Raw genomic sequence first — 19,279 nt, forward strand, 5'->3', positions numbered from 1 at the left:
CAGTTTGCAAACATCTGGAAGATGAAACACAGCAGCATGGATTTCTAAAAACAAATCTTGTTAAACAAACCTGAGAGCTTTTCTGGACAGCGTAACAACCCTTCTGGATAGCAGAGAAAGCAGTAGACGAGACATATCTAGATTTTAGTAAAGCTTTTGACATGTGACCTTCTCATTAAGAAACTAGGAAAATACAACCTAGATGGAACTACTACTAGGTAGGTACATATCTAGTTAATAACTATTCCCAGAGCATAGTTATCAATAGCTCACAGTCATGCAAAAGAGTAACAAATGGTGTTCAGCAGGGGCCAGTTCTGTTCAATATATCCATCAATGATCTAGGTAATGGCATAAAGATATGGCATTATAAAATTTGCAGACGATACCAATCTGGAAAGGGTTACAAGAGCTTTGGAGGAAAGGATGAAAATGCAAAGTGATTTAGACAAACTGAAGAAATGGTCTGAAGTAAACAAGATGAACTTTAATAATGATAAATACAAAGTACACCGCTTAAATAATCCATTACACACATACAAAATGGGAAATAACTGTCTAGGAAGGAGTACTGCAGAAAGGGGCCTAGGGGTCATAGTGGTCCACAAGCTAAATGTGAGTAAAGAGTGTGACACTTGCAAACAAAGCAAACATTCTGGGATATATTAGCAGGAGTAACATAAGCAAGACATAGGAAGTAATTCTTCCCCTCTACTCTGCACTAATTAGGCCTCAGCTACATATTTCCAGGCACTGTATTTCAGGAAAGATGTGGACAAACTGGAGAAAGTCCAGAGAAGAGCAAGAGAGGTGATTAAAGGTCTAGAAAACATGACCTATGAGGTAAAACTGAAAGAATTGGGCTTGCTCATTCTGGAAAATTATTTTCCTTATCTTTTGAAGATAGGAAAAGAAAAAGTGGATTTACACTACATCAAAGGAAGTTTACGTTACACGCTAGGAAAAACTTTAACTGTCAGGGTGCTTAAGCATGGGAATAAATTGCCTGAAGATTCCACAGCCTCCCTATCACTGGAGATAAGAATAGGCTGGACAAACACCCTACCTCATGGTCCATTCCTTGCTGTGGTGAGGTGCTTGTGTACTCACAAATACTATCTGCAAAACGAAACTGCAGCTCTTCAACACAAATGTGAAGAGTGTGCTCTTGCATGCATGTGAGACCTGGCGTACTAGAAAGTCTTCCAATCACAAGCTATGGACATTCATAAACAGATGCCTGAGGTACATCCTTCATATCAAATGACAAGACTTCATCACAAATGAGGGGCTTTGGAACAGAGCAGGACAAGAACCAATCGACTTTGAAATCAAAAGTGGGGATGGCTAGGTCACACTCTCAGAAAGCCATCATCCAGCCTAGTCCATCAAATTCTCACTTGGAGCCCAACAGGAAAATGCAAAAGAGGAAAACCTCAGACAACATGGAGAAGGTCTACTGAGACTGAAGAACAACAACTGGGGTACTCCTGGAACCAGATAGAAGTTTTGTCCCAAGACAGAGCCAACCGGAAGAGATTGTAGATGACCTATGCTCCACATGGAGTACAAGGGTTAAGTAGCAGTAGACAAACACCTCTTAGGGTTGATCCTGCCATGACTTTAGGGGACTGGACTTGAAGAGGTTCTTTCCAGTACTATGGTACTATTATGTCTCTCAACAGTTCCTAACATTGTTCGCTTTTTCCCCCTGCCATTGAACTATCCACAAGGACCCCTAAACATCTTTCTTGAGTTGGAACTACTAATTTGCATTCCACGTTTTTGTAAGTTAGGATTGTTTTCCAATGTGCATTTATGATTTGCATTTATCAATACAAAATTCATCTGCCTTCTTGTTGCCTAGCCACCCAGTTTTGTGAGATGCATTTGTAATGCTGCAGTGCCTGCTTTGCAATTAAATATCTTGAGTAATTTTGTATCATCTGTAAACTTTGCCATTTAACTACTCCTTTTTCCAGATCATTTACAAATATGCTGAGCAGTACTGGCACCACTATATATCCCTGGGGGACCTTGCTATTTACCTCATCTGTGAAAACAGGTAATTTCTTCTGACCCACTGTTCCTGTCTTTTAACTGGTAGCCGATCCAAGAGGATGCTCCCTCTTCCCATGACTGCTTACTCTGTATACAAGTTCTTGCGAGGTACCTTGTGAAAAGCTTTCTTAAAGTCCAATTACAATATATCAACTGGATCACCATTGTCCAGTGACACTCCCCTGCCCCAAACAATTCTAAAAAGATTGGTGATGGATGATTTCTCGTTTAAAAATGATACCGACTCTTCCCCAACAAATCTTGCTCGTCTAGGTACTCGATAATTTTGTTCTTTACTCTAGTTTCAATCAATCTGCATGGAACTGAAGTTAGGCTTCCCACCCTGTAATTGCCAGGATAACCTCTGGAGTCTTCTTGTAAAAACTGGCATTACATTAACTATCCTCCAGTCATCTAACAGTAGCTAATTTAAGTGACAGTTACATATCACAATTAGTAGCTCTGCAATGTTGAAAGTGAGTTCCTTCAGAATCCGTGGGTGAATACCAACTACTTCTGGTGACTTCTACTGTTTTACTGATCAGCTGGTCACTTGCATTTGCTGTGGGCTATCTTACAAGATTTTCATGATTATGACTTTGTTAGACTTCAGTGTTTACTCTAAATTTTTTAAATGTATTTTTATATTGAAGTTATTTTAACTTGCTAAATGTTAACTTACCAGAATACATCCTCCAACACATTTACAGGTAAGGGATGAGGATAAAATACTAAGAAAAGTCTTTCCTTCACAGAAGTCTCATGTGGAGCTTTTTTTTTGCGCGATGGAAGTATGGCATCTGTTTGGGGCTGAGATAACTGAGAGCTAGAACTTCCGCTGTAATACTGCTGAAACAAAAATAAAATATAATGAAAAACAGATAGAAGTAAAGTGAAAAAAAATCCATTTTATCTGATTTAGGACTCTGTTACTGTTGTAGGACACTAAGGTCCTGGATTATATATAGGCTGTCCAACAGTCACACAATTAACTAATTTGTTTTTTTTCAACCACCTCTCTGACAGTATTTTTCCTGGGCTATAAATCCAGTTAAGATCATATCACCTATAACGTATACACAAAAGAACAAAGTTAACCAACCACACTTCAAAAAAAAACCAAAAAGCAGTCAAAGAGTAAGAGAATCCTAAAGCACTTAAAAGTTTAAGAGAAAAGGCTGGACATAGTTTACTGCATCTTGAAAGGCTTTGCAATAATTGTGGAGACACAGCAGCAAAGGAATACAGTACACAGTAAACTCTGATTTCCAGCAACCCTGGGACTGCGAGTTTGCCAGATATTCAAAGATGCCGAACATGAGGGAGGTTCCAATACACCGTGGGAGGCTAGGTGCACTGCTGCGCCACACAACGAGCTGCTCTTGGAGCAGAGGACCTGCTGGCAATGATGGAATGCCGGTTGAAAAAGAGTTTGCTGTATTTACTTACAGGAGATGTATATTGCTGACCAACCAGATTATTGTGTGACACCATTGATGACACCTGTGAAGTCACCAGCTGCGTTGCCATTTTTCTGACATGGCTGCAAGCAGAAATAATCAAACACTACGTCTTCACAGCAAAGAGTAACATTACTATAATCTTAAGAAATTCAACGTGACAACAGCTATGGCCACCACTTCAAAATGGCCATACTAATGGCCAAATCAAAGAATACTAATGAGGTGCTGAACTGAACAGACAGCACATCATTAGCATGCTGCCATCATGGCGCTTCGAAAGTGCCGCTTTCAAATGCGTGCGGCTCAGTGTGGCTACACGGGGGTCCTTTATGAAAGGACCTCACACATTTCAAAATCCCCTTATTCACAGGAGAGGAATAAGGGGATTTTGAAATGTGTGGGGCCTTTTCGAAAAGGACCCCCACGTAGCCACGCCGAGCACATTCGAAAGCAGCACTTTCGAAGCATCGCGTCCGGCAGCGTGCTAGTGCTAATGAGGTGCTGAATTGATTAGTATTCTTTGATTTGGCCATTGGCATGGCCATTTCAAAGTTTTGGCCAAGCGTGGCCACAGCCAATTATGTTTAAAATCAAAGTTTGAAAGGAAAGAACTGATCAAGAAAACAACTATTCAGTCTTCCTTCATAGGTGCTGAGAACAAATGAGTAAATTGTTGCAAATTTCATCTCAGTACTCTTCATAAAACCAGAATATGTTAAGGTACCAGTATCCCAATATTCCATGCTCTTCTCCTCTAAAATAGCTTTTTTGATTTGTAATGTTCCTTTAGACAGAATATCTCAACCCAGTTTAAGGAATTAAATTCAGTTGTTTAAATCTCCTGAGAGAAGTAAAAATGAGTTTGCTGGAAACATTACTTCTTCCCCATGAATCTCTTGATATTGAGCAGATAAAAGAATTAAATTTTCTGCCTCAACTGGCAAGTTTTTATATATTGCAAAGTTGGAATTAACACTTTTTACACATTCTTCACATTTTACAACTCTGTGACTCTGGACATAAGGTATCAACAGAAGTATTAGAATGGCTTTACAGTGTGGCATATTGGCTCAGACTATATGCTTTTCCACACAACCGAGTTATGTTCTCTTTATTGAAGGCCACATGCTCGAGCAAAAATATTAGGTTATGTTTATTTTAAGGGTTTTATTTTGTTGCTTATGATATATCAGGAACATTAAACACATTTTACTGAGTCTCATAGAAGGGAAGAATCAGAGACCCTTCTCAAGAAGCCTCAGTCGGAGTCAACAAGAGAAACACCTCAAAGAGATATCTACTTCATCTTCTTTGTAGATCTCTAGAAGACACTTTGAAGGGCCTGTGTTCAAGGCCAAAGTTTGAGAAAAGAAACAATAAGTAAGGAACACAGAGTCCAGGAGAAGGACAGAGTTGTCAAGAGTCTTTCTGGCATTAGTGTCAGCTCTTGCTGTCAAAGGGACTGGCCTTTAGGAGCGCTGAGTTGTGCTAAAAGCATATAATCAGCAAGAGCCGTAGGACAGTAAGGCTATGTCTACACTATGATGTACATTTGATTTTATTAAAATCTATTTTACAGCGCTAGGTTTTATGAATTCGAATTTAACTATCCTCACCTCCCCACAAAGTCAATTTATTGCTGCCACACTAAATCGCCAAACATTGACTGTTGCAGCAGTGCATTGTAGGAACCTATCCCACAGTTCCCTCAGCCCCATAGCATTCTGGCTATTTTCACTGGTGCAGTATGGGAAAACATGTTCCACAAGTGATTGTGTGTATGTAATGTCACCTCCCTTCATTCCGCTCTTGTGGAATGAGGTGAGATGGCCATTTTTTCAGAGTGAAAGGACAAGTAGGGAAACCCAGGTAAACCAAATCGGCTGCCTTCAAAAGGCGTAGTGGCCCAGAGAAGGGACTGTCATACTGCCCTGGGATCACCAAGGTGACTGTGTCATCTCAACTGGCCCTCCAGCCACTTCCCCCTGACCTGAATCTAGAAACATCCTCCCTGAAAATATTACAGGAACAGAACACAGCTTGAAGAAAGAGAAGGACAGTAAAGTTGAAGGACGTGCAAACCATAACAACTAAAGCCTACTCGCACAGGCAGGACAAAGAAGACAATTTGTGGTTCAGGATTTTTGGTTTCCCACTTCATTACACAAATGTGTCCAACATGGGTGACAGAGCTCGCCAAACTTTCACATGCAGTCTGCCAGGGATGTCGATGTGTAGGTAGGTTGAAGTGCCAGTTGAAAGGGTCCCTTCAGCAGGCTGCTCTGGTGGGGAGGGGGGCATCATGGAGGTGTCTGAAATTACAAGCTGTGATCTGTGGCAATGGCCAGCTCCCGAAATTTTTGCCAGAGTGGAAGACTTTCCCCTGGCAACAGCCAGCCCCTGAAAATCTTTGCTACAGGAGAAGACCTCCTCTCCAGTGACAGCCAGCCCCCGAAAATCTTTCCCACCTTTGGAGCCCTCACTGTGGGCAAGCCAAGACATGGTGCTGTCTGGCAGCATGGTTTGCACTGCCCCACAGGCGCATGCTTTTATTGGGTTGCAGGTTACTCACATGGCGGAGCACAAGATAAACCCTGACTGCATGTTGCCTGTGGGAGAGGCAGGGCTGGCCCTGTACAAATGTGAACTGCAGAGAAGTTTCTCAACCTCTCATACAAGAATGACCCCCAACAGCCCACCCACCCAGGGCTTCCTGTTGCTGAATTCAAATTTGCAGGCTTTTACCTAATTGCAGGCTGTTACCTAATTCCTGCATACCTGAGCCGCATCTACACATGCACGCTATTTCGAAGTAGCAGCGGCAACTTCGAAATAGCGCCCGTCACGTCTACATGTGTTGGGCGCTATTTCAAAGTTGAAATCGACGTTAGGCGGTGAGACAGCGAAGTCGCTAACCCCATGAGGGGATGGGAATAGCGCCCTACTTCGACGTTCAACGTCGAAGTAGCAAACGTGTAGACGATCCGCGTCCCGCAACATCGAAATAGCAGGGTCCTCCATGGCAGCCATCAGCTGGGGGGTTGAGAGACGCTCTCTCTCCAGCCCCTGCAGGGCTCTATGGTCACCGTGTGCAGCAGCCCGTAGCCCAAGCCTTCTGGCTGCTGCTGCTGCTGCAGCTGGTGATCCATGCTGCATGCACAGGGTCTGCAACTAGGTGTCGGCTCTGTGGATCTTGTGCTGTTTAGTGCAAGTGTGTCTGGGAGGGGCCCTTTAAGGGAGCGACTTGCTGTTGAGTCCGCCCTGTGACCCTGTCTGCAGCTGTGCCTGGCACCCTTATTTCGATGTGTGCTACTCTGGTGTGTAGACGCTCCCTCGCAGCGCCTATTTCAATGTGGTGCTGCCCAACGTCGACATTGCCAGCCCTGGAGGACGTGTAGACGCTATTCATCGAAATAGCCTATTTTGATGTCGCTACATCGAAATAAGCTATTTCGATGTAGCGTGCACGTGTAGACGTAGCCCTGGAGAGCAGCAGAGGTGGAAGAAGCCAGATTGGACAACCGTGGGGCATTGTGGGATACACAAGGAATACCTGTGGAGGCTAACAAAGTCGATTTACAGACATGGCATTTCCACATGAGCCTTAATTTGAACTTTTAAATTTTAATTTGACACTACGCCCAGTCGCTTTCGATGGTGTTATATTGACCGTAGCACTCCCTAAAAATCGACCTACTGGTATTTACAATGAAGACAGTGACATTGTAAAATTGAGCCAACTGCCTTAAAATTAACTGTATCATGTAGTGTAGACATAGCCTAAGATTCCTGTAACTTTGCACCCCCACTATACCAAGAGACACTACAGAGGTGAATGCACACATAGCACCCCAAAATACCTGAGGTAGCAGAGAACAAATGCATTTACCACATGTATAAAATTCCATAGTGGTAGATTTCATTTTCTTGTGTGTTCATTTCCTCCTGGCCTTTATATGCAATTTTTCAAAGAAAAACACTGCTTTACAGAACAAAGAGTTATAGCTTTTCACCTACATGATTTAGTACTTACTCAAATCCATCGCTTCCATCTTCAAGGAAACTTACACCTAGGCGATTTCCAGGAGGATATTCAAAGCCATGTAGCTTGCACTTGGCATATATAGCTGATGCTGCAGTAGTATACTGAATCACAGCATGCCCTGTATGAAACATATCAAGATAAAGTAGAAAATGAACAAATCTTTACAGCTGAATCTAAAAATCATCTGATACTACGTCTTTTTAGGATGCCTATAAAAACTGCAAAATTTAACAGAGCATTGTTTAGCTCAGGGGTCACCAACCAAAATAGCAAGAGCTATTTTTTTCCATTTTGGTCAAGAAAACCTCAATAACTCTAGAACTGCAATGCACGTGAATATGAGAGGGTCCTTAATAAATAATGTCAAACCATACTTCCTGTAACCCCTATTTTAAGAACAGAACACACACAATCATTTGTAATGTGATACATGATTACTGCAGGACTTTCATGAACATTTTACATATTCTATTTTGTCTCACTGTCGACAGATAGCCCTCTCTGTTGACAGAAGTGTCCACACTGCACTTCTGTTGACAGAACTCTGACTCATACATCACAAATAATGGTAATTCTGTACCAGCAATTTGATTTATAGATAAATCCCGGTTTTAAGTCTTTTCATATAAGTTTATGTTAAGTATTTTTTGTAATATAGAAACTTTTTATTTATAATGGTATAGGCCTTAGAAATATTTAAGGAAAAGAAAATGTCTTTGTACAATTTGAAATACAAGTAGAATCAATCTCTCTCCTTTGACCTGATTACCCTGTTAAATGAACGGAGGTGGGAAATCAATAAGGCGTGAAAGGAAAGCACCTGGGAACAGTTGGAGACGGGATAGGATCCAGATCCCAGCACACTAAGGCTATGTCTACATAGCAAAGTTATTCCAGAATGCCTTATTCTGGAGTAATTATTCCAAAATAAAGTATCCCAGAAAAATGCATCTACACTACACAGAAGCCCTGGAATAAGCAAAACTTATTCTGACATACCCTTAGTGTGCTGGGATCTGGATCCTATCCTGTCTCCAACTGTTCCCAGGTCTCCACACAATAAAGCCTATTTTGGATTAGCGCTCCTGGAAGCAATTCTCTAATCCAAGATACTATGTCTATACAGCAGATTTATTTCAGAATAAGCTATTCCAGAATAGTTTATTTCAAAATAGCCCCTTTTCCCTGTCTATACAGTCCCTATTTTGAAATAGGTGCTATTCCTGGTAGAATGAGACTTACCAATTTTGAAAAAATTATTGCGAAATACCAGTTGTGTTGTGTAGATGCTCACAAGTTATTGCGAAATAACAGCTGTTATTTGTAAATAACTTTGCTGCGTAGGCATACCCTAAGACACTGTTAAGTGGGCTCATTGAGAAAAGGTCAGACATATTGATGGCCTTGGGAGTCAGAGGTAAGCACCTTTTTTGGAAATAAATTCAAAACTCTCATTGAAGATGAATGTGGCAGCACTGAGGACAACACCCAGGAGAAAGCCCCACAAATGACTGGTACAGCTAGAGAGAATGGATTTGCATAATATGACCAATAGATTTGCATGAGAGGGAAGCTACTAAAAATGCAAGGTGTCTTGCTAGGGTTTCCGGGTCTCATCTTGTTAACCTTGGAGCATTGATCTGGATTGGCAGAACCCCAGCTCCTCGGCACCCACATCTAACTCACCTGGCCAGTGAAGTTACAGGAAGTATCTAGTCAGTAACACCACCACTGAGTATGTACAAATGCATGAGTGTAACACATCACATGCATGTGATGCAGTGTTGATGATATATAAAAATAAAACCAGTAAATGTGGCATTTTGCCTTACCCCTTGCAAAAGATCCTGAATAATTCTTTAAAGTACCACAAATTAACAATACTATTGATTACAAAATAATCTCTCTTATAGCTATACCAGCTCTGCAATGCTACTTAACAGGCTTAAAATTGTAAAACTTTATTTTAAGAAGAAATCCATGCACTACTTTGAAAGCAGGGTGAGTATTCAACAAAGCAAATGCATATTTCCTTTCCTTAAAAGAAAACCTACTCATCTTTTACCACATCACTTCTGATGCAATTTTATTTTTGCTTCTAAGTATCTGAAATTTAAGTAGTGCTCTGGGCTGCCTCCATACTTTGTAAGTATAAGGACCCCTCAAATATCTAGTAAGGGAGAGGATGTAACTGTGGAATTTAATAGATCTGTTCAGAGGAGATATGGCAGAGTAGAACAGTGTGCATGACCAACTTTACGCTTCCTCCACTACCAAAGGGCTACATTACTCTGTACTGAAAAGAGGAAGGAAATAGAAAATATTTAAGAGTCAAAGTGGCAGAAAGAGTTTCTTTTGTTTTGTTATTTACCATGATTAGTATGAGGATCTTGCTGAACATCACAATATTCCAGTCCTGGGACTAGATCAAAGAGGAAGAACAGCTGCTCTTGTATGAAGGGGAGTCGTGATACCACTGACAGGCGTTTAGAAACGGATTCTTGAACTCTGGTCCGACTCTTTTCAAAACTACCAAATTCTGGCTGCCCTTCTCAAGAACCAAAATAAAATACATTGAACAAGTCACTTTACTACTGTACCTTGATCATTTCAGTAATTTTTTTCTAAAGCGTTTCTAGCATGTAAGTCTTGTTATAATAAGGACATTCTTATTTTAGATAACCAATGCAAAAAGAACAAATGTAAAAACTAAAACTCTGAACAATATAGCAACTAAGTATTTAAGTTAGAATCAACAACCAAAACCCTGGACCTAGTATTTTACAGGTTTCCTCATTTTGCCTCTCTCTGAATATACCTCTATAACCACACCACTGGATGATGTTATCCAGAATTACCAGATATTGACAATATAAAATGTTATTACTTACCAAAGGGAAACACGTTCCCTCTAGGTTCAAGCCCCACTGACTCCTGCCTCATATTACTGCTATTACTGTAATAGTCGCGTTCAGAGGATTCAGATGCCTTGTTTTTAGGTTCAGCCAAAATTGCCCTATAACCTGAAACAAGTAGCCAGGTAATTTCAACTTGTACTTTTATACATTTACAACTAAAAAATGTTCTTTAAGCACTGTTTTGAAAAAGTATTACACTGAAAATTCAGGTTTTTTTAATAAAAGCTATTCTATCACTTATAAAGGTTAACAATTAAAACGATGAAAGCAACATAACCCATAATGTATGCCATTCAGAAGTACAGTACCCAAAGATCATCTTGGAAATACTTGAAAAAGAGAGCCAACCAGTAGCTGGATGTCTATGCAGTCAACATTTGCCTACCAAGATCTGTGCAGAATTAGGCACCATATAGGTTTAAACTATTTGGCCTGCTCTCAGACCATCTGCTTATTTCATTCGGTCCTCTCTCCAGACATGGAATCAGGTGCAAAGAAGAATATACAGACTCATGTACATATGTGCTGATACAGCCTTTACTCTCACTAAATGAAATGTCTGTGTGTCTTACTTTTAGTTATGAATAAGATACATAAGAAAACTATAAAAAATAGGTAGTGACAAATATCAAGTACTTAAATTGGTCACTATACAGTCCAAAATGTTGCAATTTATTTATTTCACTATATTAAAAATATACTGAGCCATTGTTTTGGGCATATTACACAGCTTTTAGATGCTGCTTTTAACTTTCAGAACTGAACTCTGCCACCACCCGGTTTATAGTAATTTATTTGCAAATTTGAACTCTGGCTTTTTGAAGGCCCACAGAGAAAGATCTGAAGAACATTCTTTATTGAAGCCATAGTGAGCATGCCAGTGTTGAGTGAGTATCTATTATGTTCAGTAAGGACTTATGCCTCATTGGTGCTTCCTCTTGGCTATAACAGAATTGAAAAAAAAAAAAAGTCTGACGAGCATAGAGCTCAACAGAAAGGTGTACATTATTTCCTTTTCACATATGGAGAAATTAGGGCATGCAAGTTAAAAATTAACTGCCCCATATCACAGGAATTCTAGTTCTGTCAATCCTATACTCTAAGCACTAAACAATTTTAACTGCAACAGATGTGAAGTCATAAGACTAAATACAGTATACTCTGAAAATAGTAAAACAAGGTATTATCAGTACCCAACATAAGTTTTTTCAAATAAAATGTACCATGACCACAGCTCCTGTTGTGTTTTTGCATTATTATATATTCTTTTTATTCTGAGCATCCCTTAAGAACTTCATAAAAAAGGTTTCATCCACACATCAAAAATCTGTGAGCTGTTTTGTAACAAAAGATGTCTTTGTCATTCATTCCCAAAGTGTTTTCACTGTACGTACTTTAAATCTAAGACACTGATCTTGCAAGTACTTTCACAGTTAACTAATCTCACTGAACTTAATGCTATTACCTGCATGTAAGTAAGTATTTACAGTAGCAGCTTTTGCAACCTATGGCCACTTAAACCATAAATAATTTTTCTGCTAATAAATCCCAAGACAAAGGCTACCGCACTTGAACCTACATAAATGAGTTCACAGTTTCTCAAAATAAGTGTGTGGGGGAGGGAGTTGGGGGGGGAAGAGAATCACATTCTTACTTCGGTCACACTCTTCTATTGCCAGGGCCGCTTGAGATGGTTTTAAATACCTCACATAGCCCAAACCTTTACTTTCTCCTGTAGTCTTCTTCTTAATAATGCTACAATATTCAATGTCTCCATACACCTAAGAGATTTAAAACATGTAAATATAACTTTATCCAACATTTTTGATGTTCATAAAAATTTCAGTTTTTAATCTACTGATTTCTTTCAAAAATAACATTAGAAGAGCCAGTTAAATACAATGACTAACTAAAACTCTACAGTACCTTGAATTTATTCCTCAGATCTTCCTCTGTATAGGACTTTGGTATCATAACAAAGATTCGTGTAAGCTCTTCATCTTCAACATCTCGATGGCTTCCAGAAGCTCTGGACTGGGCAATGAACACCTAACAGCAGAATTAAACACAATGACAATTACCTGAAAAAATACAAATATACACAGATACTCAGGCAAAATTGTTTTGCAAATATAAGCACAACTGTTTTCATTCCCTTGACAAATCTGGTACCAAAAAAAAACAACAGTTGCCTTTCACTGGGGATATAATGTGATGAAAGATCTGTCAGCTGCAACCATGTATACCAAGGTTTCCCAAACATTACATAGTTGGAACCCAGTTTTTTTCGGGACCCTTTTTGCGGCCCAAAAATATAAGCCCATATAAAAAAAAAAGAATGAAAAATGAATAAATTTTCAATTTATTATTTATTCACAATAAAAATACATAATAATATAAATCTTGATATAAAATACTTAAGCGTCTACCTTGTTATTACCTTCATTATGCAGGAAAATACGGAACGTACCAATTTAATAGGATTGCGAGCAATAATTTGTATATATTCTAAGGACTAGTATTTATTTTTTTCCCCCAAGAACCAGTACTGGGCCACCAACCACACTATAGGAAATGCTGACAGACCAATTCACATGCTCCCCCATGAACTATGGTTCATTCTTCAATTATTATAATACACCTACCAAAAGCCTGTCACAGGTTAGCCAGACAACCTGGGTGCAACTCATTGACTAGCCAGTTAAGTTAAGCACCTGGGAACAGTTTTATCTCCTGCACAAAAATCTAGGAGGACAGGAAATTCTGAAGGGGCACCTCTGCATAGTGCAAGAAGAAAAACAGGACTACTAGGCAGGCTTACTACTAGCACCATTAATGCTGGCACACATGGCTCGTGGAGCATGCACTGCATACAGCAGCACAAAAGTGAACTACCTCCCAACACAAAAACTGTCACCCAAAATAGCAAGAGCAGCCATATTTTCCAATTTGGTAAAAAGCTCAAAAATTCAAGAGCTGAAGTGTAGTGAATACAAGACGGTCCTTAATAAATAACATCAAACCATACAAACAGTGCACACACAATCATTTGTGATTGTGTCCTACATGATTATTGCAGGACACTCACAAACTTTTTATATATTCTATTTCCTCACATTTTACGTGTGTGTTTGTACCATTGTCTTCCTCATTTTCAGTCCTGAATCTTCTGTCTCTCTCTTTGGAGAATGGTAAGGGGGAGTTATCCAACTATTTGAGATCACATATCATTTGCTATTTAGATATGAGTTGTTCATTTTTGGGTTTTTAGATGTTCATCAGTTACTGAAAACAATCAGGAGGGCTTTTTTCTTTACTTTGCAGTTATAGCTCAGTGGTTTGAGCATTGGCCTTGTAAATGCAGGGTTGTGAGCTCAATCCTTGAGAAGGCCATTTAGGGGTTAGGGGCAAACACACAGAAAAAATAAACAAAATATGTCAGGGATAGTGCTTGGTCCTGTCAGGAGGGCAGGGGACTGGACTTGATGACCTCACAAGGTCTCTTCTGCTCTATGAGATATGTATATCCCCATAGAGCATCAGCAGCCACAAAGAAGTCCCTGCAGAGCCACAGGTTGCAGAACCCTGTCCTAGCACAAGAGTAGGACATAATTTTTGATGGGGAGGGGAGCACACCAAGCTTTTGGTAAACAGTCAGAGGCCACGCTTATCAATGGAGCGGGTATGGGAGCCAGAATGGAGGTTGGTTGCAGAAGGAAGTTTGGGGAAGGGACTGGGGTCCAGGCCAGCCTCACCGACAGGAGAGCAGTTACACCATGGCCTGGCATTTCAAAGGGGTCTAGAACTCCCAGCCACCACCACTGCTACTACAGGAGCAACAGCAGTTAGAGTCCTGGGCCACTTTGAAATGCTGGCTCTGAGGACTGGGGGAAGAAGCCAGAGGCCCAGTTCAGGGCAGCACTAAGGACTGACTGTCCTCAGTCCTGCCGCTTCCACCCAAGGCTCTGCCCCTTCTGGAAGCACAGAGTGGGGGCCCTCCACACCTTGCCCCCAGGCCTGTAGTGGCTGTCAGCCCTGCTGGGTGCAAGATAGGGTGTGGGATCTGAGAAGGAGTTTGGGTGAAGGAAGGGGTTCTGGCTGGGGCAGGATATTGGATGGCTGGGTCCAGGAGAGGGTACACTGAAGGAGAGGGTTCTGGCCTGGAGGACAGATGTGGGAGCAGGTGCAGGGTTTGGGAGGGAGTGGTGACCTGGGCAGGCAGAAAGACTGCTTGGGTGGTGATTTGAAGCAGGGCATTAGGGTCCGGGGGGGGGGGGGGGGTATGGGTGCAGGAGAGGATTCTGGCCTGGGTAAAGGTGTAAGAGGAATTGGAGAGTCTGAGAAGTAGCTGGGGTGTGGGAAGGACAGGATGCCAGAGGCATGCTCTGGCCAGGAGGTGCTTACCCAAGCAGCTTCTGGTCAGCAACTTCGAGGCTTCCCTGCCTACCAGAAGCCCCAGGCCTGGCTCTCTGAGCTGTGGGGCACACTTCACATACTGCCCCAGCCACAGCAAACTCTCTCATCTCCTATTGGCCAGTTTCCAGCCAATGGGAGTTGAGAAACAGTGCTGCACTGCCCCCAGTCCCACCCATAAAAATCTCTCTGCTCCCATTGCTCAGTTTCAGGCCAATAAAAGCTCAGAGAGGTTGCTGGGAGTGGGGGCAGAGCTCTAAACTTTACACCAGTCCCAGGCTGGATGAAAAGGCTTGGTGGGTTGTATCACTGTATCTTGCCATCCTCTGTCCTAGCAGATCCACTGTCTTAGCCATTTTGTTGAAAAATAAACAAACACGAATCAATTGACAATTGCCTCTTCTGTTTGTTCTCTCTAAAGCACCTGACATTTGCCACTGCCAAACCCCATACGACCATATTTATATTCAAAAGAAAAAAAAAAAACTAACAAGCAGCATACTTCAGAGTGTACTGACTTACATGAGAACCTGTGTGTGAGGCTCAGCATACATCAAAACCTAGCTTCTCAAAACACTCATCGTGCACTATATGAGCACAATGCTTTCCCAGCTTTCTGCTCGCAGGTGAAACTTGTAAGAGGGACACTAAATTCTCATTAAAATACGTGTAAAAGTCTCCGATTCCTTCTAAGTGCTCGTAACTCTGTGAAGGAATGGCAGCATGTGGCTCTGCTTTTGAAAGGTAAGTGAACCTTGGGTTGGGGGTGGTGTAGAGGAGGGTTAAAGGCTGGGGGCAGTTTGGGGCCATGAGTAGGAGGGAGGATTAAATCCTGGTGGCAGGTTGGATCCATGGGGTGGGTGGGGGTGTTGAGGCTGAGGCAGGTTGAGGCCACAGAGCCAGCATGGTGTTAAGGTAGCAGCAGGTTGAGGGCCGCGGAGCCAGGGGAAGATGCACAGACTGCTGAGTGTTGGGGCAGCAGAGAGTTCAGGCAGCAGGAGGTTGGGTTCACAGGGAGGGCGGGGGTTTCAGGCTGCTGTGGGTTGGGTCTGTGGGGCCAGCGGGGCGGGGGTTCAGGCTACAACAGGTGGGGGCCGCAGAGCCAGTGGGAGGGAGGTTTCAGGCTGTGGCAGGTTGAGGGTATGGAGCTGACAGCAGTGTTGTGGGAGCGGGGGTCGGTTTCAGGCTGCGGCAGGTTGCAGAGCCGGGCGGGGTGGGGGAGTGTCAGGCTGAGGCAGGTTGAGGCCACAGAGCAGGCCGGGGGGGGCATGGGGTTCAGGCTGTCACAGGTTTGGTCTGCAGGGAGTGGGGGAAGGCTCATATTAGCCGGTGGAGTTCACTCATCTAGTGAACAAAGGTAGGCATGTGTCATGCGTTTTAGTGAGCATTTGTAAGTAAAGTACTCATTTAAGGAGGGATGAGTATAAATAAAACAAACAAACAAATAAATAATTTAGAGAATTAAAAAGGCACACAATTTAGTTGGATGGTAAGAGAGAAAGCTGTCCTAGTCTATATACTATCAAAACAAAAAAGCAGTCCAGTAGCACTTCAAAGACTAACAAAATAATCAATTAGGTGATGAGCTTTCAGAAGTGGGTCTGTCCCACAAAAGCTCATCACCCAATAAATTATTTTGTTAGTCTTTAAAGTGCTACTGGACTGCTCTTTTGTTTTGATAATTTAGTTGGAAAGTAACCCCATTTTTGAGATGGGAAAACAATCACAGCTGTTAAATGACTTGCCAAAGGCCCTATATACGGTAACAGAATCAAAAATAAAGTCCAACGCTTTTAACTGTCCGTCATATATGCTTTTAAAAGACCATCCTTCTTCGCTCAACGACATCCTGTCTCATAAGAAATGTTACCACTTCTCTCAGAGTTTAATAATGAGGTGAGGTAAATGAATCTAGACAACATTAAAACAATTCAGCAGGCTAAAAGTGGTCATCAACAGAAAGTCACCAAGGATTCTCATAGATAAAAATATAACAACTTTGCGTATCGCATTAGCAGAGGTTTAAAACACAGTTGTGGGTCAATTCCTTTGGGTCAATCTCAAGCTCTACAAACCTCTGAAGTGTTTCTGAGAATGCTAAAATCTAATCTACTAAAGGATAAATGCTGGTGCCAAAGGCTGGATGTTTTGCCAAGCCTTCTGATCAGGTTTCGTCATCACACCTTCCTTTACCTCCTTTCCCTGTCCTTTGTGGAAAACTCCCCCAACCCAGGAAACGCTGCTGCCCACCAATAAATGCAGCTGTATGAAGTGCTACCCAAGTGCCCCCAACAGAGGAGAGGGCAGGGTCTTGTCTCCAGTTGGGGGGTTGAGGATGCAGATGGTGACATTTAAGTCTCACCTCCAGGGCAGAGCCTATTCCAGGCCAGGCCAGGTGAGAGGGGAAGCCAGGTAGCTGACCCCTCTTGGGGGGCCCGGCTCAGGAGAAGAGCAGGGGGAAGGAGCGGCTGGGGGGCCCCCCGGCTCAGGAGAAGAGCGGGGGGAAGGAGCGGCTGGGGGGCCCCCCGGCTCAGGAGAAGAGCGGGGGGAGGAGCGGCTGGGGGGCTCCCCGGCTCAGGAGAAGAAAAGGGGGGAGTGGCTGGGGGGCTCCCCGGCTCAGGAGAAGCGCAGGGGGGGAAACCGGCTGGGGGCTCGTGCTGCCCCCGAGCCTTCGCAATCCTCGAGCCAGTCCGGGCCCCGACGACCCAAACCACGAGGAGGCGGAACCGCGCCCCCGCTGGGCAACAGCCGCAGCCAGGCCCAGACGCTCGCGGCGCCCGGGCGTGGGGAGGCGGCTGGCGCAGGCGCTCCCGCCGTACCTTGATGGGCTTGGTGTCGGGCGCCAGGCTGCGGCCGTGCATCTCCTCCATGGCCCGGCAGGCCTGCGAGCTGCGGGCGAACTTGACGAAGGCGATGCCGCGGGACTCGTGGGTGCGCTTGTCCCGCACCAGCCAGATGTCCTGGATCTCGCCGAACCGGGCGAAGCGCTCCCGGATCAGCGCCTCCCCCGCGTCCTTCCCCAGCACCACGAACACGCGGCTGTTCGGGGGCTCGTCCAGGCCCTCAGCTGACCCGCGGAACCCGCCGCCCTCCTCCATAGCACCAGGGCCCCACCAGCGGCGCCGGGTGCTTAGGGCGCATGCGCGGTAACCACGGCTGGAGCCGCCGACCGCCCACCCTGTGCCCTCAGACCCCGCCCTGCTCGGAGCAGGGGCGGAGTTTGAGCCGGGGTAGAGCGGCCCGTGGGCTGGCAGTGCCCTGCCGGGGGCGGGGCAAGGGGAGAGTCGCTGCCAATCCGGGTCTGGTGCTGAAAGGGTCCAGCTCGCGCCATTCTCTCGGCGTGGTGCTAACGGCCGGCAGCGGGGGCACTAGGCACAGCCCCAGGGGCTGGGCCAGGGCGAGAGCTTCTGCGCAAGACAACAAGCAGTCCTGTGGCGCCTTATAGACTGACAGATGTTTTGGAGCATCTGCGGTTGTGGGCAAAGACCCGCTTCGTCAGATGCATGAGTGGGGGGTGGTTTCAGAGGGGTATTTAAAGGGGGGGTCCCAGTTAGAGGGAGGGCCAGAGCTGACAGGGTCTATTCAGCAAGGTGGAAATGGCCCATCATCAATAGTAGGTATCAAAAGAGGACAAAACAAGTCAGATCAGACGGGGATATGAGCCTTTGTCAGAGCCTAATGGGGAGATCTTAACGCCCAGGGCAGAGAAGCTGCCTTTGTAAGCTGCGAGCCACTCCCAGTCTCTGTTTTAATCCTTGGTTAATGGAGTCAAATTCGCAAATAAATTGCAGCTCAGAGATTTCTCTCTCCATTTGATTTTTGAAATTTCTTTGTTTCAGAACTGTCACCCTTAAATCTGCCACTGAGTGTCCAGGGAGATTGAAGTGTTCACCCACCGGCTTCTGTACATTACCGTACCTGATGTCTGATTTATGTCTATTTGCTCTTTTACAGAGACACTGTCCAGTTTGGCCAATGTAAATTGCAGTGGGGCATTGCTGGCACATGATGGCATATATTATATTAGTAGATGTGCAGGTAAAGGAGCCCCTGATGGTATGGTTGAAGTTAGGTCCTGTGATGATTTCACTGGTGTAGATATGTGGGCAGAGTTGGCAGCGAGGACCGTTGCAGGGGCTGGTTCCAGGCCTAGAGCCACTGGTTTGTGATTTGTAGTGGCTGGTGAGGATTTGCTTAAGGTTGGCAGGCTGTCTGTAGGCGAGGACGGGCTTGCCTCCCAAGGTCTGTGAGAGTGAAAGATCATTGTTCGGGATGGGTTGTAGATCACTGATGATGCATTTGGAGAGGCCTTAGGGAGGGGCTGTATGTGACGGCCAGTAGTGTTCTCTTGTTTTCCTTGCGTGACCTGTCTTGTAGCA

General features: G+C 43.8%; 1 protein-coding gene across 3 annotated transcripts in view; it reads right to left on the bottom strand.

Moving 5' to 3' along the window:
- Positions 1-18,193, bottom strand: part of RBM45 (RNA binding motif protein 45) — a 36,332-nt gene extending 18,139 nt beyond the window's left edge. The window contains exons 1-8 of one of the 3 annotated variants that reach the window (XM_075001745.1): positions 17,720-18,193; positions 12,414-12,536; positions 12,142-12,268; positions 10,461-10,592; positions 9,941-10,117; positions 7,558-7,687; positions 3,511-3,604; positions 2,744-2,910 (exon numbers count right to left, since the gene is read on the bottom strand). In XM_075001745.1, coding sequence (XP_074857846.1) covers positions 2,744-2,910; positions 3,511-3,604; positions 7,558-7,687; positions 9,941-10,117; positions 10,461-10,592; positions 12,142-12,268; positions 12,414-12,536; positions 17,720-17,998 — 1,229 coding nt within the window. In that variant the 5' untranslated portion in view covers positions 17,999-18,193. Of the gene's footprint in view, positions 1-2,743; positions 2,911-3,510; positions 3,605-7,557; positions 7,688-9,940; positions 10,121-10,460; positions 10,593-12,141; positions 12,269-12,413; positions 12,537-17,719 lie in introns of all 3 variants that reach the window. The other 2 variants (XM_075001744.1, XM_075001743.1) reach the window with 2 other exon arrangements.
- Positions 18,194-19,279: the final 1,086 nt, after the last annotated feature.

The sequence above is a fragment of the Carettochelys insculpta genome, chromosome 8 (genome assembly GCF_033958435.1).
Source record: "Carettochelys insculpta isolate YL-2023 chromosome 8, ASM3395843v1, whole genome shotgun sequence".
NCBI classification, from domain to species: domain Eukaryota; kingdom Metazoa; phylum Chordata; order Testudines; family Carettochelyidae; genus Carettochelys; species Carettochelys insculpta.